The 27,440-nt window shown below is 45.9% G+C and overlaps 2 protein-coding genes across 3 annotated transcripts in view; one reads left to right on the plus strand and one right to left on the minus strand.

The window, feature by feature from the left end:
- Positions 1-1,358: 1,358 nt before the first annotated feature.
- VPS28 (VPS28 subunit of ESCRT-I) lies at positions 1,359-15,751 on the plus strand. The gene is made up of 10 exons (XM_089518143.1): positions 1,359-1,456; positions 3,629-3,714; positions 5,218-5,246; positions 5,752-5,789; positions 6,306-6,395; positions 9,796-9,901; positions 10,206-10,307; positions 10,957-11,010; positions 13,109-13,200; positions 15,215-15,751. Exons 2-10 carry the CDS (start codon positions 3,678-3,680, stop codon positions 15,330-15,332), a joined length of 666 nt encoding a protein of 221 aa, XP_089374269.1. The 5' UTR covers positions 1,359-1,456; positions 3,629-3,677; the 3' UTR covers positions 15,333-15,751.
- Positions 15,741-27,440, minus strand: part of TONSL (tonsoku like, DNA repair protein) — a 42,883-nt gene continuing 31,183 nt past the window's right edge. The window contains exons 19-26 of one of the 2 annotated variants that reach the window (XM_089518142.1): positions 26,637-26,793; positions 25,887-25,965; positions 25,140-25,441; positions 22,770-22,941; positions 21,385-21,563; positions 21,000-21,073; positions 17,538-17,671; positions 15,741-16,723 (exon numbers count right to left, since the gene is read on the minus strand). In XM_089518142.1, coding sequence (XP_089374268.1) covers positions 16,530-16,723; positions 17,538-17,671; positions 21,000-21,073; positions 21,385-21,563; positions 22,770-22,941; positions 25,140-25,441; positions 25,887-25,965; positions 26,637-26,793 — 1,291 coding nt within the window. In that variant the 3' untranslated portion in view covers positions 15,741-16,529. Of the gene's footprint in view, positions 16,724-17,537; positions 17,672-20,999; positions 21,074-21,384; positions 21,564-22,769; positions 22,942-25,139; positions 25,445-25,886; positions 25,966-26,636; positions 26,794-27,440 lie in introns of both variants that reach the window. The other variant, XM_089518141.1, reaches the window with a different exon arrangement.

Raw genomic sequence — 27,440 nt, forward strand, 5'->3', positions numbered from 1 at the left:
TTGTAAAGGGTACATGAATGACTATGACTCTGGAGAACAGGGTTCGAATTCCAGTTGGGCCGTGAAGCCCACTGGGTGACATTTGGCAAGTCACACTACCTCAGCCTCAGAGGATGGCAATGGCAGACTCCTTTCTGAAGAAGCTTGCCAAAACTATGACAGGGTCACCATAAGTCTGAAACAACTCGAAGGCACACACAATAACAACATACATCACAGCTGACTTTACCACAAATAACTGAGTAACATTACTGACAGTATGCCCTGTGATGTAGGTGCTTTGCATATTGTTGCAGAAGACAATAACTAGCTGATTGCTTATAAACACAGAAGAGACCAAAATAAAGTGGTCCCAACCCGTGCCCTTAGGACTGGAGCATGGCTTTGGCGTGGCTTCTGGCCTCTTAGGATGCATCCATCATTTAAACAGCATGGCTCCAAAGTGACCCAAAGCAGCTTTGTTTTGGCCTGTCTGTTTGGGCCCAATGTTGGGAAACTGGAGCCATGTGTCCAAAGGAGGGCAACTAAAATGGTGAAAGGTCTGGAAACCATGCCCTATGAGGAACGACTTAAGGAGCTGGGGATGTTTAGCCTGGAGAAGAGAAGGTTAAGAGGTGATATGAGAGCCCTGTTTAAATACTTGAAGGGAAGTCATATTGAGGAGGGAGCAAGCTTGTTTTCTGCTGCTCCAGAGAACAGGACCCAATGGAGCAATGGATGCAAGCTCCAGGAAAAGAGAGTCCAGCTCAACATTAGGAGGAATTTCCTGATGTTTAGAACTGTTTGTCAGTGGAAGAAACTCCCTCGGAGTTTAGTGGAATCTCCCTCCTTGGAGGTCTTTAAATCAGTGGTCCCAAACCCTTTAAAGAGATTTTGGACTTCATCTCCCAGAAGCCTCAGCCATGTTGGCCAATAGTCTGGGATTCTGGGAGCTAAAGTCCAAAATCCCCAAAAGGGCACAGTTTGGGGGCCGCTACTTTAAACAGAGTCTGGATGGCCATCTGTCAATGGGCAGAAGGGGGCTGGGCTGGATCAGGGCCCTTCTTGGGGGTCTCTTCCAACTCTATGAGTCATTGAATTACTCCTATGGTGTCAGGATTCATAGAGTTGGAAGAGACCCCAGGAAGGGCCCTGATCCAGCCCAGCCCCCTTCTCCCCGCAGGGAAGACGCCAGCATCATCCCCAAAGCACTCTCAACAGGTGGCCACAGGGGACTCGGAAGCACGCCTCTCTCCCCGAGCGAGGAGCTCTACTATTATAGGTTTAGGCTCCGACGCGCTCCCCTGACGCTCTTTCCAATCGAGCGACGAGTGGGCGAGGGCTTAGTGCTGAGGCATTGCGGGTCGATCCGCCGAGCTATCGATGAGCCACCGGACGCCATTTTCCCGGAAGCCGGAAGTAGCAAAAGACAGAGGCGGCGGCGACGGAGAAGGAAGAAGAGGAGGAGGCGAGTGAGGTGAGTCTGGCAAGGGCCCGCTTTGGGGGGCCTCTCGGGGCCTTAAGAAGCGCTGGAACTGGAATCCCCGCCCAGGATGCCCCCAAAGAGCACCCAAACCAGCCTTATGGGGTTGGATCCGCTGCCAGGGAATCCTGGGAGTTGTAGTTTCTTGCGGCACCAGAGCTGCCTGACAGAGGAGGCTAGATGTCTCACGAAAAACTACAGTTCCCAGAATTCCCTGGCATTATTGAGCCAAGGCAGTTAAAGCGGTCCCAAAGTGGATTGATTCTCCAGTGTGAATGATAATAATATTAATAATCATAAATAACAATAATACAGTATTTATATCCCCCTTTTCCCCAAAAGTGGCTTCAAGAGTCAAAGCAGAACAAGGTGAAAAAGCCTAGAAAAAAGAGATGAGAAGCAGAAGGAGAGGATATCGCCTGAAACATTCATGATTGATTGATTGATTGGTTGATTAATCAATAGTTTCCCGTTTGGCTAATTCTGTTTTATATTACTGCTGCTGTTTCTGTGTATTTTGTAGATGGTAGGCCTTGGCAGGTTTCATAGAGATTGTATTGACTGGCCATCTGGGTTTACGGCGCGATAGAAATAAACTATAATAACAATCACAATAACAATAACATTTCCGTTGATATTCCTCCTTTCTCCCCGGAAGGAACACAAAGCGCTCACAAGGAAACCCTTGGAAATCCCAAAACAATTCAAGACAAAGATAAGAGTCTTGAAAAGGCAAAAGAGCCCAGAGGCGCCATTTAGGACTTCCGGAGGCTAAGAGCAGTTTGACAGCGGAGGACCCTCCTTCTTGGAGGCTTTGGTGGAGTCTCCTTCTTTGGAGGCTGGACGGCCATCTGTCCGTTGGGATGCTTCGGCTGAGAGTTCCTGCATGGCAGAACAGGATAGTCCTTTTGGGGTCTCTTCCAACTCTGATTCCACAATATGGCCATAGTAGGACAGCCTCAATGTGGCCTTTTTGGCTTCTGCCTTGCTCCATGGAGCTCCCCTTCAGAACCCACATCCCAAAGGAATCAATAAGAAGCAGTAAAATAAAGGCCTTGTTTTTCTCCCCGCTCTTTGTCAGGAAGGCAGTCGAGGCGGTTTACAATTAAAAAGGGAGCATACGCACCCCATAACCCAAATATTCCCTCCCTCCCCTAAAAGAGCAATTGAACAGGTTAAACATTAAAAACAGTACATTATAATGACCAGAGGCGGGCGAATGGGGCTGCGGAGGGGGGGGGATGGATTGAACTGTGGCAGGGTTTGCTATTCAGGGAAGGCCTGCCAGAAGAGATCTGTCTTGACAGCATTTTTAAAGCTGTCCAAGATGGTAATATGATGGATCTCCTCCAGAAGGCCATTCCATAATCTGGGAACAGTTGAAGAGAAGGTCTTCTAGGTGGTTGCGGTCCATCTGGTCTTTATAGACTGCAATAAATGCCTCCCAGAGGACCTAAGTGTACAGGCAGATTATACGGAAGAAGGCGGTCCCTTAAATAGGTTGGACCCAAGCCATGTAGGGCTTTAAACTAATAGGCAGCCAGTGAAATCATTTTAGGATGGGTGTTACATGGTCATTCCTAGGTCTCCCAGTGACCAGCCTGGCTGCCATATTTTGAACTAACTGGAGTTTCCATTCTAGGCACAGGGGTAGCCCCATGTAGAGCGCATTGCAGAAGTCAAGTCGCGAGGTTACCAGCGCATGTACCACAGTTTCTAGGTCCCTCAGTTCCAGGAAAGGACGCAGCTGGTGAATCAGCCGAAGCTGATAGCAGACACTCTTCTGTTCATCCATCTTTCTGTGGTGGTTGTTAAAAAGAAACCTTCTCCCAAATTGCTTGCCGCAGAGCTGCCTGACAGGGAATGGCAATAGCAAGTACATTTCTGTACCACTTATCAGTACACTTAAGCTCTCCCTAAGCGGTTTACAAAGTGTAAGCTAATTGCTCCCAACAAGCTGGGGACTCGTTTTAATGACCCCCTCAGAAGGATGCAAGCCTGAGTCAAGCTTGAGGCCTTTTTGCTGGTATTGAAGTCACAACCTTATAGTTTGCGAGTAAGTGGCCGCAGTACAGGCATTTGGCCACTGTGCCACCAGGGAAGGCCTTGCGCAGGGTGCAGCCGCTCAAAGGGCATCTCCCTATGACTTTCCTCTTCCTCTCACAGGCTCTGTGCATGTCGCGTGTCCAGATCCGGGTTACAGAGAGAAGGAAGCATGTTCCATGGAATCCCAGCAAACCCAGGGATGGGAGGTGAGTCCTGCAGCATCTGCTGCTGTTACATCTCTGCTTATCCCAGGATTCTGGACCAGAGGATCAGCTTGGATGGAACCCTGTTAGTGACTTATGCATACATAAGTGCAGCTTATACGTGTATGAATCCTCTTTTGCATGTAATGCCAGAGAGCTGTTCTCTCCTCTTGTTCTCCAGCCAAAAAAATCTCCTACACCAGCAGCTTTGAAGACCTGGAAGGGGCCTTTGCTTCTGCTCCTCACCGGAGAGAGGAGATGATTCAGGCCATGAAGATCTGGCTGCTCTGGTCTCTTGAGGGAAGGAAAAGGGGGTTGCACTCCATTTGATAATACACCTCCATTTATCCTCAAAGAAACAGACCAGCTGTTTCGCCATGGTCCACCTTTGCCCTTCCCCACCCCACTGGTAGGAGCCTATCCTGGGCAGTGGGAGGACATGGAAGTGTGTGCACAGAGCTTTGTGCACACACAGGATCGCAGCCAGGAGTGGATAACTATGTTGGATTCTTAGAGCAGAATCCTGTTAGTGGCCTACATGCATGCAAGTGTGCCTTTGTGCGCATATGTCTTTTTTTGGATGGGGTGCAGGGGATTATTTGGTAGCCCTTTTCACCCCCTCCCAGACCTCCCCTGGGAGAGACCGTTCTTCTTGGCGATGGGGAGAGGAGGGAGGCAGTCCAGAAGAAGAAGCAGCTAGTGTTTTTTCCAAAGGGATTCTGCACTCCTTACACCTGAATTTCCTTTCCCCCTGAGCCCAGGCCAGCTGCATTTTCCTCCTCTGAAATTCATCTCAACATCAGGAGGAACTTCTTGACAGTAAGAGCTGTCTGACAATGGAACACATTCCCTTGGAGACTGTGGTGGAGTCGCCTTCATTGGAAGTCTTTAAACAGAGTCTGGATGGCCATCTCTCAATGGGATGCTTCGATTGTGAGTTCCTGCATGGCAGAATGAGGTTGGACTGGATGGCCCTTGGGGTCTCTTCCAACTATGATTCTTCATAAGTAAGGAGAGGCATCTCAGGGCTTGACAGCGGAGTCTTTCTCTCTGCCACCCTGTCAAGCCCTGAGATGCTGCTCCTTACTTATGAGGAAGGGAGGAAAGCATTTCAGAGGAGAAAGATGCAGCTGGCCTGGGCTCAGGGGGCATGGAAACCCAAGTGTGTGCTCAAATGGAGTGCAGCATCCCTTTGGAAACAAAACTGCATTGAGCGGGCCTTACATTTCACCTACTCTTCACCTGTGTGATGTAGGATGCCTTGCGTTCTTGTCTGCAGTATTTTAAGACATCTGGACATTTTAGCAATGTACAGTGTAGCATGGCATTGGTTCAGTGCTACCTGGTGGGATGAAGCTTGAAACCTTCTCTGATGTTGACTGTCCTCTTTGCACTCTTTTACACAGCTACTGGGGGCGAACTGTGTGGGTTTTCTCACAAGTGTATGATTTGGGGGTCACTTGAACTGTGTCAGATCACACCCTTTCTGTTCTTTTGTCTTTTCAGCCCCAGCAAATAAGCCAGAACTGTATGAGGCAAGTAGCATTTGGATTGTTTGTGGTTTTGGTAACAATCAGTAATTCCCTCCTAATAGAATTGGGAGGTACAGGGCTGTGGGGTAGAGATGTCAACCTCCTTGCAGTCACAAAGGCTGTTTCCAGGAGTGGACTTTCCAGAAGGCAAGGCCAGCAACATAATTCACTGGCTTTTTGTGGGTTTTTCGGGCTTCATGGCCATGTTCTAGAAGAGTTTCTTCCTGACGTTTCGCCAGCATCTGTGGCAGGCATCTTCAGAATCTTCTCTGAAGATACTAGCCACAGATGGCGAAATATCAGGAAGAAACTCTTCTAGAACATGGCCACGAAGCCCGAAAAATCCACAAAAAACTATGGATGCTGGCCATGAAAGCCTCCGACTTCACATAATTCACTGGGCTCCCCTCCAGTGCTGACCTTAAGAAGGCATTTGGATTTCCCTCAGTTCTTGATCCCAAGATTGTCTTCTTCCTGGTGACTGTAACTTTGCCCTCTTCTTTTGCAGGAAGTGAAGCTGTACAAGAACGCCAGGGAGCGAGAAAAGTGAGTCTCTTTCTCAGGAACACTCAACTGTTGTTTGTGTGTAGTTGCAAATGGCACCAGTTGTGGGCCACTTTGTTGGGGCAGCACACTCGAGCCTGGATTGGTGGGGGGGGGGGTGTCTCAGTTGCTCAGTCTGTCTTGATTCACTTCTGGTGGGACTGGGAAAATGTGGTCCTCCAGATATTTTGGACTTCAACTCCCAGAAGCCCTGATTAGCATAGCCAGTGGCTGGGAAATGACCATCCAAAACATCTGGATGACCATAACATTGTCACCCCTGTAAGTCTGGGAACATGCACCTTAAATATTTGCCATAGATCATGGCAGAAAAGGAGGTCATGAGAGGCCATGGGTTTGCTGTGTTGCTGCATTCCACAACTTGCCAAATTCAGCCCTGAACAAGAGTGTCTGATTCACAGATGTCTGTGGGGCATCTGGCAGGGGTCCTCTCTCCCAGCAGGGCCTCTTTTTCTCAAGCTTGGCCCTTCCTGATTGTTTTGCTCTCTTTGGTTTCAGATACGACAACATGGCTGAACTGTTTGCTGTGGTGAAGACAATGCAAGCCCTAGAAAAGGCGTACATCAAGGACTGTGTTACCCCCAGCGAGTGAGTGGCAGGGCAGCGGGGGGAAAGTGGCCTTTCCCCTTCACTGCTATAAGTGCATCTCCCCCAAGGTGTCCAGGGAAAAAGGAGAATTGGGGAGGGAGAGATAAGCACTGAGTAGTAGCTCTGGAGAGTTAAGAGGCTAGAGATTAGATGTGTTGTGGGCCCTGGGTATCTGCTGGGCTTTGGTTCCAGGACCCCTGGATACCAAAATCCATGGATGTTCAAGTCCCATTAAATACAGTGGCATACTGAAATGGCGTCCCCTGTATAAAACAGCAAAACCAAGGTTTGCTATTTGGAGTTTATACTTTTAAAAAACATATTTTCAAGCAGTGGATGCTTGAATCCATGAATAAAGAATCTGTGGGCATGGAAGACCAACTTGTACTGTTATTTACTGCTGCTTGAGCATGCACAAAAAGCCCTCTGAAGCGAAGGGTCTGTGGACTTCCCATAGATAATAACCTCAGTAACTAAATACAGTGGGTCCTCTGTAGCCACTGGGGTTTGGTTCCAAGACAACCCCCCTATCAGTACCAAAATACATGGATGCTCAAGTCCCATTGTATACAATAGAGTTTTAGAATGGTATCTCTTTTCTAAAGGGCCAGCATGGTGTAGTTGGTGTAACATGGCTTGAACGTTGGAATAGGACACTGGGAGACCAGGGTTTGAATCCTGGCACAGCCATGCAAACCCACTGGGTGACCCTGGGCAGCTCACACTCTCTCACCCTCAGAGGATGGCAATGGCAAACCCTCTCTGAAGAAATTTGCCACAAAAAAACCATGGTAGGTTCACCTTAGGGTTGCCATAAGTCAGAAATGATTTGAAGGCACACACCGTAGAATCATAAAATCCTAGAGTTGGAAGAGACCACAAGGGCCATCCAGTCCAATCCCATTCTGCCATGCAGAAACTCCCAATCGAAGCATCCCCGACAGATGGCCATCCAGCCTCTGTTTAAAGACCTCCAGGGAAGGAGACTTGAAGTTCCTTCTAATGTCGAGGTGGAATCTCTTTTCCTGTAACTTGCATCCATTGCTCTGTGTCCTATTCTCTGGAGCAGCAGAAAACAAGCTTGCTCCCTCCTCAATATGACACCCCTTCAAATATTTAAACAGGGCTATCATATCACCTCTTTTTTATTATTTTATTTTTTATTCATTTTTATAGCTTTTACACAGAGCGACTCACAAAATACACCACAAAAACACTGAATCCAAACTTTTGCACAAACTTTCTACCACCCCCTCCCCACCTCCCCACCACCCTTTACAAACAAAAAGTTCTTCCTGACTCCCCAACAATTACTTTTGGATAGTTCGTCTTCTATTCTTTTCGCAAAAATATTCTTAGTTTTACATAAAACAATAGACATTGTCCCTCCTGACACTTGATTTAAAACAACACTCAACACACATTGCACTTCCTGCTGCTTGATTTTTTCCTTTAGTGTGATCTTATCTATTTCAGTTGTATCTTTTTTGTTCACTAGTCGATTCCTTCTGCTAAGTTGTTAACTCGACCCGTGTCCATTGCTTCTTGTTTTAATTACAGTATGTGTATGGGCCGGAGTTAACTGGCTGGGCTATTTACATTACACAGTTCGGTAAACTCCAAAGACAGATCTAAACACCTATGGAAATTAGACTGTCATATTATGAAAATTGTTCTGTAATTATCACTGATCCAGTTTCAGAATTCTCTAACATGTTATAATCTAACAAAAAATTACATTGTTCCATTTTTCCTTTAAGTAAGCATAACAAATATCCCAGTCTTTTTTTATCTGATCTTCACTTTTTCCTCTCATCCAGCAGGTCATCCTGTCCATCTCGGCAACTTCAAAAGCTTTAATGAGCCATTGTTCTGTTGTTGGAGTCCATTTACATTTCCACGATTTGGCAAAAACAATCCTTGCACATGATAGCAAATTGAACAATAGTTTTCCGTAATTCTTATTCAATTTGTCACTTAACATTCCCAATAAGAAAAATTCTGGTAGGAAGGGAATTTGTATTTTTAATTCTAAGGAGATCACCTTATACACTTTAATCCAATATTCCTTGGCTTTTTTACATGTCCACCAAATATGAAAGTACAATCCGATCTTTGTTTCACATTTCCAACAGTGTGGATTGTTATTTTTATGCATGAGTGCTATTTTCTGTGGGGACAGATGCCACCTATATGTCATTTTAAGAGTGTTCTCTCTTATTTCCTGATTAGCGGTGTATTTAGTTCTGTTCCAAATGTTAACCCAATTTTGATATTCCAAATTCTTTCCACAGTTTTGTGCCCATCGGATCATACTTTCTCTTATTATCTCATCCTCTGTGTCCCATGTCAAAAGCATGGTGATCTGGTGATCATCTTTTTCCCCCCTTTATCTATTATTTCCTCCCATTCCGTTTGTAGCTTATTAATTCCAGTTAGTTTTTTATCCATCTTTCCTCTTTCTTTCATCTGTCTATAAAGATACCAATGACAGTCTATCCCTCTTAGTTTTAATTCTTCTTGAGATTTTATCTCTCCTTGTTCTGATTTTGGATTGATCAAGTCTTTATATCTTATCCAACTACTCTTTGAGAGGCTCTCCCTTCCAAAAAACGCCTCATGTGAAGAACATATTAGAGGAATACCTTTACACATGCGAGGTTTCAACTTTTCCCATACCTTTAACAAAGCTTTACATATAACATGGTTCATGAATTCTCTGTGTACCTTTTTCTTTTCATAAAAGAGATATCCATGAAAACCAAATCTCTCATTATGACCCTCTAAGGTCAGCATTTTTACATCTTCCAACATAAACCAGTCTGTTAGCCAAACCATAACAGCAGCGAAATAATACAGTTTGAGATTTGGTAGACCCAATTCACCCTGTTTCTTGTCATCACAAATTATCTAAGCATATCACCTCTTAACCTTCTCTTCTCCAGGCTTAACATTCCCAGCTCCTTAAGTCGCTCCTCATAGGACATGGTTTCCAGACCCTTCACCATCTTAGTTGCCCTCCTTTGGACACACTCCAGTTTCTCCGCATCCTTTTTGAACAAGAAATCATATATATAATGGCAAGGTTTGCTCTTGAGAATTTTGAGAGGGGAATATTTTCAAGCCATGGATGTAGAATCCATGGATGCAGAGGGCCAACTGCAAGAGTGTCATCCCTAGAGGTAGGCATTACTCTGAATACCAGTTGATGGGACACAGATGTGAAGTAGATGGGTTTTGCAACCATTCTTCACTTCTTTCTAGCAGTGACTGGCATCGGCTGCATGACATTTGTGGAGAAATGGGAAAACAGTGGCCGTTGGTGGAGAAAAAGACTATTGGGTTGGGGCTATGCTTCACCTCTTGCCAGCTCCTCCTCACCTGTCCTTTGCTTTTCCAGGTACACTGCGGCCTGTTCTCGTCTCCTTGTCCAGTATAAAGCTGCATTCAAGCAGGTCCAAGGCTTGGAAATAAATTCTATTGATGACTTTTGCCGCAAGTTTCGGGTAAGCCAATATTAACGGGTTGGGGATGGGGTATTGGGACAGAGACCCTTCATGAAGAGGGATGGGGGTCTAGGTTTTGCTGTGGTGCTGTTGGCAAAGCTGGATTCTCTTCTCTGGATGCAAACAGCTGAGGAGATTCAGTTCTTTATCTGCACCACCTTTGAGTGGAGGTGGACCTTGCTCCTTCCAGTTCTTGGCCTTTCTTTCTGCATATGAGATTAGATCCTAGATTTAATAGCTGGGAGGAATCTGAGGATTGTTGCAGTTTTACCTTCACTCCTTTTCACTGTTTGCCTTCTTGTAGCTTGATTGTCCGCTGGCCATGGAGAGGATCAAGGAGGACCGGCCAATCACCATCAAAGACGACAAAGGCAACCTCAACCGCTGCATTGCAGATATTGTATCGGTAGGTTGTGGGCAGGGTTTGACTCTAACTCTGGAGATCAGTGTTCGAACCCCCGCTCTGCCATGGAAACCCACTAGGTGACCATGGGCAAGTTTTACACTCTCTCAAAGGAAGGTAATGGCAAAGCCCCTCTGAACAGATCTTGCCAAGAAAACCCCATCATCATGTTGAAACGACTTGACACAACAAAACAAAGGTTGTGAGGACGGAACCAGCGTAGTGGGAGTGGGAGATCAGGCCTTAGTCTCTGTTCAACCTCTGATGACCCTGGAATAGTCAAGGAGGTCAGTGGTAAACCTCTGAATAAATTATTTTATCGGGGACAGTGTGGTGTAGTGGTCTGAGTGCTGGACTAGGACTCTGGGAGACCTGGCTCTCAATTCCTCCCAGGTATGGAAAGCCCCAGGGTGACCTAGAGAAGTCACTCTCTCTCAGCCTCACATTAGGGCAGTGGCAAACTTCCTCTGAATAAACCTGGCCAAGAAAACCCTGGGAGAAGGTTTCCATAAACCTTTAGAGCTGACTTGAAGGCACATAGCAAATAACTGAAGTTATTTGCAAAGCTAGACGTCTTTTCCACCCAAGTATTTTTTTATGCCTCTGCTTTCTGTTTTGTCTGAACTGAGAAGCCGTTTTCCTGCACTTTCAGCTCTTTATCACTGTGATGGATAAGCTGCGCTTGGAAATTCGGGCCATGGATGAGGTGAGTAACTGAGGAAGGAGCCTCTTGCATCAGCAAGCACTTGGTCAGGCTGCTGGCAAAACAAACGAGGGGCAGCTTTAAAACCTCCAGGTGCCATTTGTAGCTTCTGCCTCTGAACACTGCAGCCTTGTTTGGCAGGTGCCCTTCTTCTAATGTATGGGTATGCAACAAGTTCTGAAAATGCAACAGAAGCTGTAATCCTGCATTAGGAGATGTATGTATGGCACCTTGTTACATCTGCTTTTACCCTCCCAAAAGCCCACCTTTTAAGTGAAGTTGGAGAGCAGGGCGGTGGGATCAGCAGAGATGTATCTAGCTGTTTCCCTGTAGCTGGACACAATGTGTATGACAGGCATCCATGGGAATCTCCAGTGGTCACTGGGAAGTCTCTGCAGCCCATCCAGTGAGAAGACAGCTGGATGCGTCTCTGTTGACTCTCTTGATCTCCAAGAACAAAAGTGGCCATGCTAGTGGGAAGCTGGGATGCTTAAAAGGTGGGCTCTGGGTGCTTATGTGATCACTGGTTGATTGGTACATAATTCTAACTTCTGCAGTGACCAAAAGGTGGGCTACAGTAGCACAAGTTGGACTAGCACTACTGCGACTGAGAATGCCAGCCATAGGATAAACTAGCTGTGATGTGTGTGTTAGGGTTAGGGAGGGCTTGGGATATAATAAAACAGGCTGTTATTGTATTTTATGGACATTTTTAGTATAAGTCGCTTTGCTGGTTTGGAGAAGCGGTATATAAATAAAAATTATTATTATTATTATTATTATTATTATTCCCAGGAGAATGGGGTGGCTGCCATCTGCTCCCGAGTCTTTTGTTCCTGCTGAGGTTTATAGATAAGAGTCACAGGATCTCATATTCAATCTAGGAAGCTGTCAGTCAGTCCTTGGTCCATCTAGCCCAGTACTATGTAATCTTGGGTCAATTGACTTGGACTTAAGTTGCTTCAGTCAGTTGACTTGGGCTTGGCTTGGAAAAAAATGAGACAATGACTTGAAACTTGTATATTTTTAGTGACTGACTTCCTGGTGCCCTTCACTTTGAGCAGCAGAAGGGAACAGCAAGTGTGTTAGGCAATGGGTCTTGAGGCGGAAGGATCCTTCTAAAGCTTCTCAGGAGGCTCCTCGGATGTGCAGCAGGACAGGCTGCTGAGCCTGTCTCAAATGCATTGCCTCACACATTTGCTGCTCCGTCTGAGAGACACACTCTGCCTTTGTTGGCTCTGACTTGAGACTCAACTTGAAAGTACTTGCCAGGACTTAAGACTCTACTTGAGACTTGAAGACAGTGACTTAAGACTTTGACTGAAAGACTTGAATACATCACAGCTACCAACTCTAACTGGCAGCATAGCAGCATCTCTAGGAGAGGGAGGAGTCTTTGTGGTCCTCTGTGGCAGTGCTGTCAGGAATTGAATCCAGGTCCTTACTCTCCCACCAAGTTGTAGCCTACAAGGAATTCAACTTGGCTTTTAGAAATTAACTGTAGGAACCTCTCCCCTGAGCCATGGGGCGTTTTCCTCCACCGGGAGGAGGCCGGTGGCAGCGGCCTCTATAAAATCTCGGCTCGCCGGCCCCGACGGAGGACGCCTCCACACCCCCCACGCCATCGGGGAGAGAGGCCAGAGGACTCGCGTGCGCCTGTTTGGGGCGTCCTCACTGCCGCTGCTGCTAGCGCGGCCGGAAGAACTGTGGCTTGTGCCCTGATACCATCTGGGCAATCTGGAGTCTTTTGTTTTTGTGGTAACTCTGGGGGTTGGAGGGCTAATTGCTGTTTGGATATTGTTATTGCTGTTATTGTTGTTATGTAATATTGGCTGTTTTGTGATATGCACTGAGAATTATATTGTTGCCTTTGTATTGAGATGTATTGCCATTGATGTTATGATGTTATGATGTTTTTGAGATATGCTGTATTTTATGTTATTGTTTGCGAACTGTTGTAAACTGCTTTGATTAATTCATTTTAGAAAAGTGGTATACAAATAAATCTTATTATTATTATTATTATTATTATTATTATTATTATTATTTGAGCAGTGAGGGAGAATAGTCAGCTGAGTTTGCCATTTCTTCTCTTCCTCAGATCCAGCCCGACCTCCGGGAACTGATGGAGACCATGAACCGCATGAGTCACTTGCCCCCAGACTTTGAAGGACGACAGAAAGTTAACCAGTGGTGAGTGTTTTCCTCTTGGAGATAAATGGTCCCTGCAATCTGCCATAACCTTTACATATTCTGCTTCTCCTAGTTGTCCAAGCATTCTGCATTCATAAATGTGGCATCCTGTTACTGGCATAGCAGGGTGTGAATCCAATTTATACTTGCATGTCTTCCCCTTGGTCAATGTGGAGGTCAGAATTGTCCTTTGCACAATGGCCTCGCATCTGACAACCCACCTTCCTCATGTCAGCCATGTAGTAGCCCAGTGAAAAGCATGGGACAGCTGAGAAGAATCTGGCTACGGGACTTCAGCCTGACATAAAACAGCGAGGACACGATGCCATCATACATCTGATCATAATCACATGGCAAGATGCTTCTCAGCAGCCACTGCATCGTCACTGGCTTATGTGTCTCCTGTTGCTGGGTATTCATAGAATCCTAGAGTTGGAAGAGATCCCAAGGGCCATCCAGCCCAACCCCCTGCCATGCAGAAAGACACAACCAAAGCATCCCCTGTGACAGATGGCCATCCCGCCTATTTAAAAACCTCCAAAGAAGGAGACCACAATGTCTGAGGGAGTGTGTTCCACTGTCCAACAGCCCTTACTGTCAGGAAGTTCTTCCTAATGTTGAGGTGGAATCTCTTTTCCTGTAACTTGCACCCATTGTTCCAGGTCCTGTTCTCAGGAGCAGCAAAGAAGCTTGCTCCATCCTCAATATGACACCCTTTCAAATATTCAGACAGGGCTATCATATCACCTCTTAACCATCTCTCCTCCAGGCTAAACATCCCCAGCTCCCTAAGTCTGTCTTCATAAGGCATGGTTTCCAGACCCTTCACCATTTTGGTTGCCCTCCTCTGGACACACTCCAGCTTGTCAACATCCTTTTTGGATATTGGCCAACACCGTATGCTTCTAAAATGAAATGGGTGTCAAAATGTGCAGGCTACAGCAAATGCAGGACAGGACCAGACCATCCAAAGTGGTTAAAGAAAGAGAATCTGTTTCACTTCTGTCTTCAGCCAGTTTGTTTCCGGGCAGAATTCAAAGTGCTGGTTATGACCTATAAGGCCCTCTGTGGCTCAGGTCTAGGCTACTTGGCAGATTGCATCTCCCTGTATGAACCAGCACTGGCCCTGAGATGATCAGGAGGGCCGCTTCGCTCAGTGCTAACAGCATTGTAAGCATGGCTGATGGGGGGATGCGAGAGAGGGCCTTCTCGGTGGCTGCCTCTCGACTCTGGAACTCCCTTCCCAGAAAGGACAGAATGATCCCTTCCTTGTTGCCTTTCCAGCAGCTGGCAAAGACATTTTGATTCAGACAGGCTTAAAACAAACTCTATAAAGATTGGGCCGGGGGTCCTGTACTGTTTTTAAACAACCACATGATTGTTATTCAATATTTATTTTAATTTGTTTGCTGTATTTTATTGCTTGAATGTCAGTGTATAATGATATGCATTATGTTCAATTATTTTTGTAGAACATGCACCATAGGCAGGTTTATTTTATTCTATTTTTAACTGATTGTATGTACAGCACTGTAAATTTACAGCGGTTTAGAAATAAAGCTTAATAATAACAATCTTTTATCTTTTTAAATTCCATTTTATTCTTTTACTGAGTGATGTGTTTTAATGCTGTAGTTTAATTCTTTTTTAATTGTCACTTTTTGTATGCTTTTAACTGTATTGTTCTTTTAAATTGTGAGTCATTTTGAGTCTGTTTGAGGGGGAAAGTGGGATATAAATGATTATTATTATTATTATTATTATTATTATTATTATTACATTCTGACTTCTTGGGTGCAGCTGCTACCTTGACTTACCAAGACTGGGCCATGTTTATTTGTCTGAATGATCTGAGAAGCTATTTCTGTCACCACTGGGGATTTCTCAGTTTGTTCCACTTCCCCATGAAGGCTGACAGACTTGCTAAGACCTTGGGGAAAGGGAAGAGGCAGTAAGGGGCTGGCTCTTGTCTTCTCTCGGGTTTGTAATTCAGTGTTTCTCATCCTTCTTCCAGGCTGCAGACGCTGAGCGGGATGTCAGCTTCTGACGAACTGGACGATTCTCAAGTCAGGCAGATGCTCTTTGATTTGGAGTCGGCCTACAATGCCTTCAACCGCTTTCTGCACTCGTGAGGCTGGCTCTGGGACCAGAACTGGCTCCTGGCTTAGTCAGCAGTTGCCCAGACGGCCCTCTGCGGAGTAAGCAGGGCAGCAGCCGTGCCAGTGGCCACACTCCTCCTTGCCATTGCGAAGGCCGTTGAATGTACATCTCCCCTTTGTCCCTCTGTGTTCAAGGACTGGAGTCCCCCCTTTTTTTGAAAAAGGGGGAGCCTTTTGTTAACGTGTAAGTTTTATGCCTCTCTCACTAGTTCTTTCATTGCATAGTATTTGTCTCCACAGCTGTAATTGGGGGGTGGGAATAACGTACCATGCGGGGCCAACCGCTGTGCCAGCGAACGCCTGCGTAGTACTTGTATTTATTTGGGTCTTGCTTTTGCCTCAGAGAGGCAGCCTCTACAAGGCTGAAGCAAATAAATCCTCTTTCTACAGCAGGAGAGAGTGGCCTGAGCCATGTTTTATTCCCTCCCAAACATGGAAGTTGAAGGAGAGAGTTTCATAAGAGGCAGGATACGAAAAGGCCCTGGTAGGTCTCTCCCCCTCCATATTTCCAGAATGGGAAGTATGCTTTCAGAAGAAACAAATGTATGGAAACATTCCAATAGGCAAATCAGCAGAGTTTTGTTATTCTCTCTTTCCCCATAATCACTGTAAGACCCATCAGCAGCATCCTCATGGATCAAACATGCTAGAAAGATATGACATCTTAGCTTGCAAGGAAGAATTAAATTCAATAAATATGGAAGAGTTCAGCAGTATGAGGAGATGGGAAGCACAAAGGCCAAAAGGGCAGCGTTGTCCATGGAGGAGCATTCCCCACAAGCCCATGCTCTCCACTTTGCTCAAGTTCAATGTATGAGGCCTGCATGGCTCATAGTTAAAAGAAGAAGCAGGACCTGGGAGCCACAGGCTCAGGCTGAATCCCCTTCCTCCTCACAGGAGCGGTTTCATACTGTTTTCCTTTCAGATGTCTCCCTCGAAGGAGCCTACTCACTTGTCTGGCTTGCATCACCTCTTTCTTCTGGGACTCCTGGCAGTCCAGGAACGACTTCAAGTGTAGCAGAGGATTTAGGAGTCCCAGGTCTCTTCCTCTCTCACACACAAGGTTCAGCTCAAGAATAGCAGTTCCAAAGCCTAATCCCTTCTGTGGCCAGAATCATCTGTGTGTCGGCTGTGGCAAAGTCTCCATCTGTCAGGCAGAGAGTGGCGCTGCTACAGACACTGGCAGAAGAGCTTGTGATGCCGTGTGATAGAGACGAAAGTGGTACCCTCTGTCTTGTGCCACAGCTCAGCAACATCCCGCTGATCGCTCTTGCTTAGGTGGCGGCTGCAGAGCTGCAGCTGGCGGACGTTGGCTGACAGCTTTGTCCAGGCAATGCAGTCCAAGGGCCCCTTCACGGAACAGCCTAGGAAGGAGGCAAGCAAATAAGAAGGAACATCAGCTTTAGTCTCAGTATGAAAACCTTGGGCCTCACACAAGACCAGGCCAACGTGGAGACTACCAGCACTCCTTAGAGGCCTGCTACTTCTGCATTCTTTAAAACCATGGCAGGGGCAGAAGGGGACACATGGGCCCAAAATGCACATCTGGAGCTGCAACTCCACTTCTGTGACCTTGATCTCACTGGATGTTATGCATTGAACTAAAAATGCTCAATTTTTTCTGCAAGGCAACCTATGTGGTGTAAGAAGCCAATGGGATGTGGGACCCCAACGTCCATAAAATAATTCACATCTTCCAAAAAAGGTTTCAGCTCTGTGTCTTTGTAATGCAAGAGTCCAGGGAAGAGAGACAGGTTATGCTACAGTGGGCCCTTTGTATCCATGGATCCTTTATCCACGGAATCGGGCTTGAAAACATTTTTAAAAAGTATAAATTTCAAATAGCAAACATTGATTTTGCCATTTAATATAAGGGGCACCATTTTTCTATGTATTTAATGGGACTTGAGCAGCTATAGAGTTTGATGTCCAGGAGGTTCCTGGAACCAAACCCCAGCAGATGACAAGGGCCCATTGTACTTCTTTTTCCAGCTCAGAATGGGGTTGGAATGGGGAGAGATAAATACAGGTAGAGAGCAAAGCTCAGCAAATGTTTAGGAAGGATAAGATGCCTACAAATAAAGAGGCGGGATTCAGCCATGGTCTTCAAAGATGGCTCCCTATGTGAAAAGCGAAGGACCCCCTGTCTAGCCAGGAAAGAATGGCTCCAGCACTTACCTGCCAAGTTGAGAAACTGGAGGCCCCGCTTCCTTTCTTCAAGGGCCAGGAGCAGTGTCCGGAGGCCTACGATGCTGATTTCGGGGTTGGCAGACAAATCCAGCGAGACTAAAGAGATGCAAATAGGGAGGCACCTGAAGAAAGGACAAGAAATGGATTGGCTTGGTGTGCTTCATCCACACAAAGAACCTGAGCCAAGGAAAGGAGTCCAAGAACTTAGGGAATCATAGAATCGTAGAGCCGGAAGAGACCACAAGAGCCATCCAGTCCAACCCCCTGACATGCAGGAACTCTCAATCAAAGCATCCCTGACAGATGGCCATCCAGCCTCTGCTTAAAGACCTCCAAAGGAGACTCCACTACACTCCGAGGGAATTTGTTCCACAGTCAAATAGAATCATAGAATCGTAGAGTTGGAAGAGACCACTAGGGCCATCCAGTCCAACCCCCTGCCATGCAGGAAATCCAAATCAAAGCATCCCTGACAGATGGCCATCCAGCCTCTGTTTAAAGACCTCCAAAGAAGGAGACTCCAATACTCTCCAAGACAGCATCTTCCACTGTCGAACAGCCCTTACTGTCAGGAGGTTCCTCCTAATGTTCAGGTGGAATCTCTTTTCCTGTAGCTCGCATCCATTGTTCCGGGTCCTGTTCTCTGGAGCAGCAGAAAACAAGCTTGCTCCCTCCTGAATATGACATCCCTTCAAATATTTAAACAGGGCTATCATATCACCTCTTAATCTTCTTTTCTCCAGGCTCCTAGATCCCTTTCACATGTAGTCTCCTTTAGTCAGGTGTCCCCCATCCTATATCTGTGCATTTTATTTTTCTGCCCTAAGTGCAGCACCTTACATTTCTCCCTGTTGAATTTCATTTTGTTAGCTTTGGCCCAGCTTTCTAGTCTATTCAGGTCATTTTAAATTTTAACCCTGTCCTCTGGAGGAAGGGCCCCATGGATTCTTTATGGAGGCATACATGTTTGGGATTAAGAATACCATAATTGTAACAGTGTTTTCCCTAAATACTCTCCTGGATGGTAGACCAGAATTACTCCCTGTCCCGCCTGAGTGCTCAAAGAACAGAGAAGGGACTGGATTCTGCTCCTTTGCTCAGAGAGGCTTCAAATCAAGCAATTTGCTTTATATCCAGCATTCTGTTTCTTGACCTGCTGTCCTGAAGCATTTGGCAGCTCCCAGCTGGGAAGGGAAGGGCAACACAGAAGCCATTTGCTACCAGCAGAAATATTGAGACCTCAGGCTCAGGTCAGCATGGCTGCAATGTGAAAAAGAAGAGGGCTGCAGAGCTACAAAGAGCCCAGTAACACTTTGATAAGAAAGGAACAGAAAGCTGGATTGACAAGATTATTGTGATGATCCCTGGGGTCCAAGCACCCTGTTCTTGGCCCTTAGCCCCAGCGGATCCCTTTAATGTCCCCAGAGTCTCCTGGGTCTCTGTTCCTGCTCCCTGCTGAGCTGAAAGAGAGCCCTTGAGATCCTCTAGTCAAGCTGCCACCACCCAGTGAATCGCCAATAAACTCACCTTAGCACACACTGGGACTTGCTAAGGACTTAAGTTCCCTTCCCTTGCTAACCTAAGCAAGCGACAATTGAGCTAAGACACATGTATAGGACTACAGAGACAGCAGATACTTTTAAAGAAAGGTATTTATTCTAACTAGACAGAATAGAGCAATAGGGTGCAAGGTCTCCTTGTCTTGCAGGTACAGAATGCATAGTTACAAGATGTTCATTTCAGGCAAGCCAAAGATAAACATAACAAAAGCCTAGACACTCTAACTAGCACATTTCCTAAACTACTCACACAGTGATGGGTTCTGCAGTCCTTGATGGGTTTTTGGCTGCAAGGAGCTGGCCCCCATTGCCTAGCTCCAACTACATCCCTTAAGCCTGCCCTTTTGGCACAGGGTCAACAGCTGGGCTTCCAAAACAACAGAAGAGGAAAGACGAAAGACCACATGGTCTCAGAGGCCTTTTAAAGGCCTCCGGTGGAAGGTTTTTGAAACTCCCGGTCCTGCTCTCTGACTGGCCAATTGGGCCTTAGGTCAGCTATGATGTAACTTCTCATTAGCATGTGATGTAAGCTCTCATTAGCATGTACTTCCCCCAGCTTAACATATATATACAACGGAGATAGAACAGGGCACACAGCAATGGGTAATTCTTCACTTTGCAGAGACAGGCCAAGAAGTGATCTTTAGGTGGACAGAGTCCAAATTCCTCTGCGACCAGTTGCCCCTTCAGTTGTGGATGTACCACCACTGTATGGAGTGCATCCAAATGCTAAGCACATTGAACTGTAGCAAGGGTCTGGGAAGGAGGAGGCAGATGGGAATATTGCACTTTGCCCAGAAAATCCACTGAAAGAGCAAAGTCAGGCCTCTGCTTGAGTTTTCTCCCGTGAACAGCAAGCTTTTGCTGCTGCTAAAAGATTTATACTTCAAAGCAGGAAAGAAACATCCACCATCCATCATTCAAAGGTCAGAAAACCCTGACTGTTTAGCCGCATGTCATTGCCTATTTCATAGATAACAACAACATTATTTTGAGGGCATCTCTTGTTGTTCTGTGCCTTTGTGTATACTCTGACTGTTTTCTTGGCCAGATTTCTTAAGATGAGGTTTGCCACCATTTCCTTCCTCTGAGGCTGAGAGTGTGACATGTAAAGTCACACAGTGAGTTTCCATGGTCTGATGGGATTTGGACCCCTCTGGTCTCCGACAGAAGTCCCAGTTCAACACTAAATCCAATACTGGTGCTCTTATTTTGGGGCATACAGTCAGCTTATACTAATTTTATGCCAGCCCACATTTCATAACCTTTCATATGTCTTTCTTCTTTTCCTTTTTAAAATCTAATTCAAACTTTAAAACAACAAGTGGGGAGCCTCCTTCCTATGCCCTGGACTGTTTTACTCAAGAAAGAGGAAGAAATCCTGTAGCAGGATGTTCAAGATGGGACTGGGCTGCACAGCTTCAGTTACACCTTTTAGATGGTGGATGTATCAGTTGAAGACACAGTGCCAGTATCACAATACCTAACTGCAGAACGAGATGCCTTCTAGAGAGCCCCATGAAAAATGTTCATCAATGGAATGACTGTTATTCAAAAGCTCCTCAGGCTACTGCATCTCTGAAGGTGGAAACTACAAATTCTGGTGAACCTTTCTTGCAGATGCAAGAGCATGTCACAGAGATGGGGGTTTCCACCCACAATTGGGAGGAGCCCCACCTTCCAAAGGTAAAAATGGGTATCTTTTGCCCAGAGCCAAAAATATGAAGAGGGTACACGTGTGGTGACTTCTCTCAAAAACACTCTAAGACAAGGAACATGGATGGGTCATCTTTTTTGGCTGAAGGCAGGAACCTACTCTTGCCCATAGTTTCAAAGTGGAGGACTCACTATTGTCCAGTTCAGGAGAGCCTGCCCACCCAATCCCCCTTACCTTGCTAGTTCTGCAACAGCAGCGTCATTCAGCCGATTCCCAGAGAAAGTCAGGTGGGTGAGAGCACAACCTTCCTGTCCAAAGGGAAAATAAATAAAATGAAATACTGGGATTCAGAAGAGAGAGAAATATGCACAAATGTGGTTGGGAGAGGTGGTGCTGATGGTCTACCTTCTCCAATATTTGCTTAACTTAATAGGATAAGAAAGCTTCAACCACATTTTTAATACATCCTCCCCCCTTGATAATGACATCTCCATACTCCATTACAGGGACGCTAGCCCATCACTTAAGCTTTTCTTCTGATCACAGTGGCCCAAAGTGTGAGAATGGAGAGATGGGGCTGATTCCTTGCAGCACTCCCATCCGCCTCCCCACCTCATACCTGTGCCAGGTACCTGGCCACCGGGCTCCAGAGAGGCTGCTGATCGCCTGGTTCGGTGTCTACTGAGCTGATCTCCAGGTGGGTGAGAGTCTCGCAGGGCAGGCTCCTCAGAAGCAGGTCAAGACCTGGGGAGCCCAGTGCATTGTGGGACACTGTAAGGCTCTTGAGGTGTAGAGCGCCTGAGAGAAAAACAGCTGTTCAGTGCCCAAGCAAAGGAAGAGGAGCACAGACTCCTAGAATTGGAAGAGACTAAAAGGGCTGTCCAATCAACCTCCTTCTGCCATGCAGGAAAACACAGCAAAACCACTCCCTGTGAGAGATGGCCATCCAGCCTCTCTTTAAAAATTTACACAGAAAGTGATGCACACTCCAAGGCAGAAACAGGTTAGGAGAGCAAATGAAGAGAAAAGTGAAAGAGGATATCAAATGCTGGTGTATCCAAGGGGCATGGAAAGAGTTCACATTCACCAGTCACTTCACTCTCACACCTCTCTACCCAGGACATACCAGTCAACTGACCATAACAAACACCATAAAGGTGCTTCAGGTGTGGATTGTCTGCACTAGGATCGAACTGGTATCCAGCTCTATGATTCCAGCAAGATAATTCTATGAAGTCTATGGGTATTTTGTAAAAATTGATGATGAGATCCCATCTGATCTTGGAAGCAAAGCAGTCAGTCCTTGTTAGTACTTGGATGGGAGACTACCAACTAATACCAGGGGCTGTAGGCTGTATTTGAGAGGAAGGAATTGGCAAAACCACCTCTGAGTGTATTCATTACCTAAGAAAACCCTATGAAATTCATGTAGTTGCCATAAGGCAATAGGGCACTTGAAAGCAGACACCTTCAACTCAGTGCTGACTTACGGCAATTCTTTCCCAGGGTTTTCTGGGGCAGATTTGTTCAGAGAAGATTTGCCATGGCCTTCCTCTGAGGCAGAGAGATGGTGACTTGCCTAAGACCATACAGTGGACCTCCATGGCTCAGTGGGGATTTGAAGCCTTGCCTCCCATAGTCCTAGTCCAACACTTAAACCACTACACCACAGTAAAACTAAAGATTTGTCCAGAGTTGGTTCCCCATTGCCTTCCTCTAAGGCGGAGAGTGTGATTTGCCCAAGAGGGTTCCATACCTGAGTGCAGATGCAAACCCTGGTCTTCCAGAGGCCTAGCCCATCACTCAAACCACTACGCAAGGCTCTTACATAAAGTATAGATTTGTTTAATTGCCACAGTTTCTTGTGTGAGTTAAAATATTTATTTATTATTAATCTGGAGATATGAGGAGATGTGCCAGCACAGATATACCCATAACTACAGATACAGCTCCATCAGGGTCAAGACCTCACCCAAGTGGCTGAATCAATTTTGTCCTCCTTACCTTTCAGGGCATTGGCCAGTAAAAGGCGGCAGTGTTGCAGGAAGGCGGAGGTGAGGCTGCAAGCTTGCAGCTTGAGGGTGTTCAAGACAGGGCAAGCTTGGACCAGGGAGGAAAGGGACTGGCAACTGTTGTCACCCAAGGGGTTGAGGCTGAGGTCCAGCTCTTCCAAGTTCTGAAAAAAACAAGGGGTAGAGTGGGGTTAGGGGAGAAGCAAGCCCCTTCCTCCAAGCTGCAGGCAAGGAAAAAAGATAAAACGCCAGATGAGATGATACCAGACAGTAGTTTGTCTGCCGGACCAGAATTTGGGAGATTCTGGTTCTAGTCCTTGCAAAACCATTAATCCCATTAAAATGGCCTTGGCCACTCTTAGCTTGACCTCTTACAGGGTTGTTGTTGTGAGAATGAAGCAGGGAAACAAAGAGCCACATAGGCCACTTGAAGCACAGTGGAGTAAAGACAGAATCTAAAAGTAACTAATAAATCCATATTGGGTCTCCCTTATGTTTCAGAATTCTCCACGTGGGTTAGCACACACAAACTTAATTACATGCATAAACTTATTTTAAATGTTTATAAAATTACCTTCAGGCTCTGTGTATAAACATAAACGATTTTCATGTTTAGATTTGGGTCCCATCTCTACGAGAGCAACTTATGTATATGCAAATACTCTGAAATCCAAAACACTTCTGGCCCCAAGCATTTTGGATAAGGGAGACTCAATCTATAATCTATACATAGTATATCTCATGTAGGATTTGGAAAACCTGACTGATAAGAAGAGCAAATTTTTAGTCCTCATAGTGATGAAAGATGCAATATATGAACACAGAATTGCTGGCTGAAATGCTGTTGGTGCCCCTTTTGCTTATGACTGCACTTTTCCCAGGGGCTCAGCGGTGGGAAGGGAAGGCAGGCCAATCCAGCTGGTTAATTCCAACTAAAGCAGCCCCCACCCACAGAATGGTGGCTCCTCACAAAAGTTCATCCCATTGATACACTGGATCTACTCAAATTACAAGAGGTGAGGCACCTCCTAAACACTGGGGAGACGTTTGTAAAGTGTAAGAGCTGCTCAACAGCCTTGGGGTGGTGAACTCTTCTTCGTTGGAGGTTTTTAAAACGAGATTGAATGGACATCTATGATGAGTTCTGTGTATTCTGTGTATTGCCTTCCCCTTCCTTACCTCCCAGCATCTTATTCTTCCTCATAAAGAAACCACCCCTGACTTCCCATTCTAGAGAATAACAGTCGGTCCTCCATATCCACAGATTCTGCATCCACAGCCTCACATAGACACAGGCTGGAAATATATTGGAAAAATTCCAGAAAGCAAACCTTGATTTTGCCACTTTATATAAGGGACACAATTTCACTCTCCTATTGTACAGTATATAATGGAACTGAAGTATCCACAGATTTTGGTATCCATGAGGGGTCCTAGAACAAAACCAAGGGCCCACTGTATTTATTACAATGTTTACAACCCACTCAACCCATTTCTGGCTCTGTACTGGGAAAAAAGGCACAACATTAAATAAATAAATAAAATAAATAGGCAAAATCAACCAACCAGTCAATATCACACTATATAATCTTGAGGTAGAATAGAATAAAACAACTTTAAACAAGTAAGTGATGGAATAAGTAATAATTTAAAATAAATTATTTAAGTAATAATTGCTTATTACTTAATTTATTAATCTTTATTTATAATGATTAATAATTGATTATTACTTAATTTATTTATTATTATAATAATGTTTCATTGTGTGCCTTGAACTTGTTCCCTATGTATGGCAACCTTAAAACAAACCTATCATAGGGTTTTCTTATGAAGATTTGTTCAGAAAAGATTTGCCATTGCCTTCCCCTGAGACTTGAGAGAGTGTGACTTGCCCAGGGTCACCCAGTGGGTTTACAAGGCTGAGCCAGGATTTGAACCCTGGTCTCCAGAGTCGTATTCCAGCACTCAAACCAGTATGCCACACAAGCACTTTATAAATTACAAATTATAATAATCCAACATTTAAAATACTCTAACACTCAAACCACCAAGCCACTTTAGCTCTTAAGTTATTACAGTATAATAATTATAATAAAATGATATATTAAGTAATAATTTAAGCAGATGGAAAGTGACTAAGAATCTTAGTCACTACAAGTCAATTCAGTTTAAAACCATAGGGCACATGCATCGACTTGGATAAAATCAAGTAGGCACCAAAGGCTTTAATAGATTCAAGAATGTAAAGTCAAGGCAGTAAAATTATACCCCAGGACAGATGACCTATGCCTCCCACCCCTTCTGACTCACAGCTGTTCACCCTCCTGCTCTCAGTAGCCAAAAGCAGCTCTTTCCTACCCACCTGGAACATGACTGGGCCAGGGGCTCCTGCGGTCAGCTTGCCAAGCCCTTCAGGGCTCAGCCGGTTGGCCGAGAGGTTCAGCAGCTTCAAGGCAGGCATGGTACTGATACTGGCCAGCAACTCTTCGGCTGAGTCATCTCCAAGACCCGTCCCAGAGAGAGACAGCTGCCGGATGGAGGTCTGCAGCTTGAGTGCCCGAAGGAGCGGGGTCAGGTGGGGGCCCCGCAGAGCCACGTTGGAGATGCTGAAGGAGGGTCCCGATTCCTGGCGTTCTAACATTTTTAGAAGCAGTCGGTGCTCCCCTGCTAGCCAGGAGGGTCATGGGGAGGAGAGTGAAGGGGATGGGAGATGGAAGACAAACTTGGTTACCCTTAGTCCCAGATAATAATAATAATAATAATAATAATAATAATAATAATATAGCTTTATTTTTAGCCCGTCTTTCCTGGGATCAAGGCAGGTCACAACAGCCAAAAACATGATACAATCAATATACAAAAAATTAAAATACAAAAAATACAAAATCTCACAATATCTTAACAACAGTTAAAATCCAGTTAAAATTTTTTTTCCAACTAGCAAGCTGCCCCAGCGACCCCAGTATCCAGCTTCCAGGAGAGGGAAAGCATATGTCACCCTGGGGGAAGCTGCCACAAACTGTTGGGGAGCTCAAAAATGCCCTCCCCCAGTTTCCCAGGGACCTGACCAGCCAGAGAAGGTCCATTGTGTGACGTAACAGCAGCTCACCCACACCGAGGCTCCGGCAGGCCTTGCGGTACCTCTCCACAAGAGGTGGCAGGTTCCACGACTGCACCTCAGCCAACACCTGCCATGGAAAGAGAGCGGGAATGTCAGCCAGGCCCAGGAAACAAAGGCCTGCTGCTCTCCCAAGAACCCCAACCACCCCACCTCTCTGCTGTGAAGAGATGTGTCCCACCACCATCCCAGGCCCATCTGGTGAGAACACAGGACAAGGCCTTCCCAATGTTCTCGGCACCACAAGTCAAAAAGGTTGTTGAGAAGCTGGAGCGTGTCTAGAGGAGGGCAACCAAAATGGTGAAGGGTTTCGAAACCATGCCTTCTGACTTAGGGAGCTGGGAATGTTTAACCTGGAGAAGAGGTGATTTGATAGCCCTGTTTAAATATTTGAAGGGATGTCATATTGAGGATGAAGCAAGCTTGTTTGCTGCTGCTCCAGAGAACAGGACCCAGAATAATGGATGTAAGCTACTGGAAAAGCGATTCTACCTCAATATTAGGAGAGCTGTTTGACAATGGAAGACACTCCCTCGGAGAGTAGTGGTCTCCTTCTCTGGAGGTTTTTAAACAGAGGCTGGATGGCCATCTGTCAGGGTTGCTTTGATTGTGAGTTCCTGCATGGCAGGGGGTTGGACTGGATGGCCTTTATGGTCTCTTTCAACTCTATGATTCTAAGAATGGCCTCTCCCAGGTTCACCCTAGCTACCAAGTCTCTCCCCATCGACAGTGACTGCTCACCTCCTCATTGCTTTGCAAGACATCCATAATGTGGTCTTGGGGAGCCAAGAGGGCCCCCTCTTTCTTCAGGATCAGGTGTGGCAGGAGTCCACAGGCCTGGTAGTAGCGCTGGGAGGCCTGTTCTGCCAGCCAGGAGACAGGGCGACTCTCACTGCCACTGCAAGGAAGAGGAGAGGGTTGTGCCAGAAGACCCCTTCCTCACCCTACCCACCACCCACCCATCCCACAGCCTGAGGGAGAAACTAAAGAAGGTTCTTCCCTCTGCCAGAGATGCTAAAATCTACATAGGTTCTCCCATCCTCCCTCCAGGGATGCCAGATTTCCCCCTCTGAACAATGCACTTCCCTACAGGAAGAAGGCAGGAGAAAGAATGATGAAAGAGCAGACCAGGGGTCAAATGTCTGGCACACAGCTATAAATTAGATCCATCAAAACAGCGGAATGTAAAAAACTGAGCTGTCAAAAAGCAGGTTGCTAGCTTACTCTCACATATGAGAACTAGCTTTTGGAGGCTCTTGTAACCAATTACAGATCAAATTCTTTTTTCCGCTTTCTTCACTCTGCCCTGCTGTTATTGTATGTCTTCAAGTATTTTCCACCTTATCATGACCCTAAGACCACAGGGCTTTCTTGACAAGATTTGTTCAGACGGGGTTTGTCTTCACCTTCCTCTGAGGCTGTGTTTGTGTGACTGCTTTCATGGCCAAGCAGATTCAAACCCTGGCTCCAAAGTTGTAGCCCACACTGCTCCTATTCTTACCATAAGTTCATATTGCACAAATCCTGCTAGCAGGTTTAATATAG

Source organism: Sceloporus occidentalis, unplaced genomic scaffold (genome assembly GCF_023333645.1).
Source record: "Sceloporus occidentalis isolate IW3139 unplaced genomic scaffold, rSceOcc1.0.p SCAF_3, whole genome shotgun sequence".
Classification (NCBI taxonomy): domain Eukaryota; kingdom Metazoa; phylum Chordata; class Lepidosauria; order Squamata; family Phrynosomatidae; genus Sceloporus; species Sceloporus occidentalis.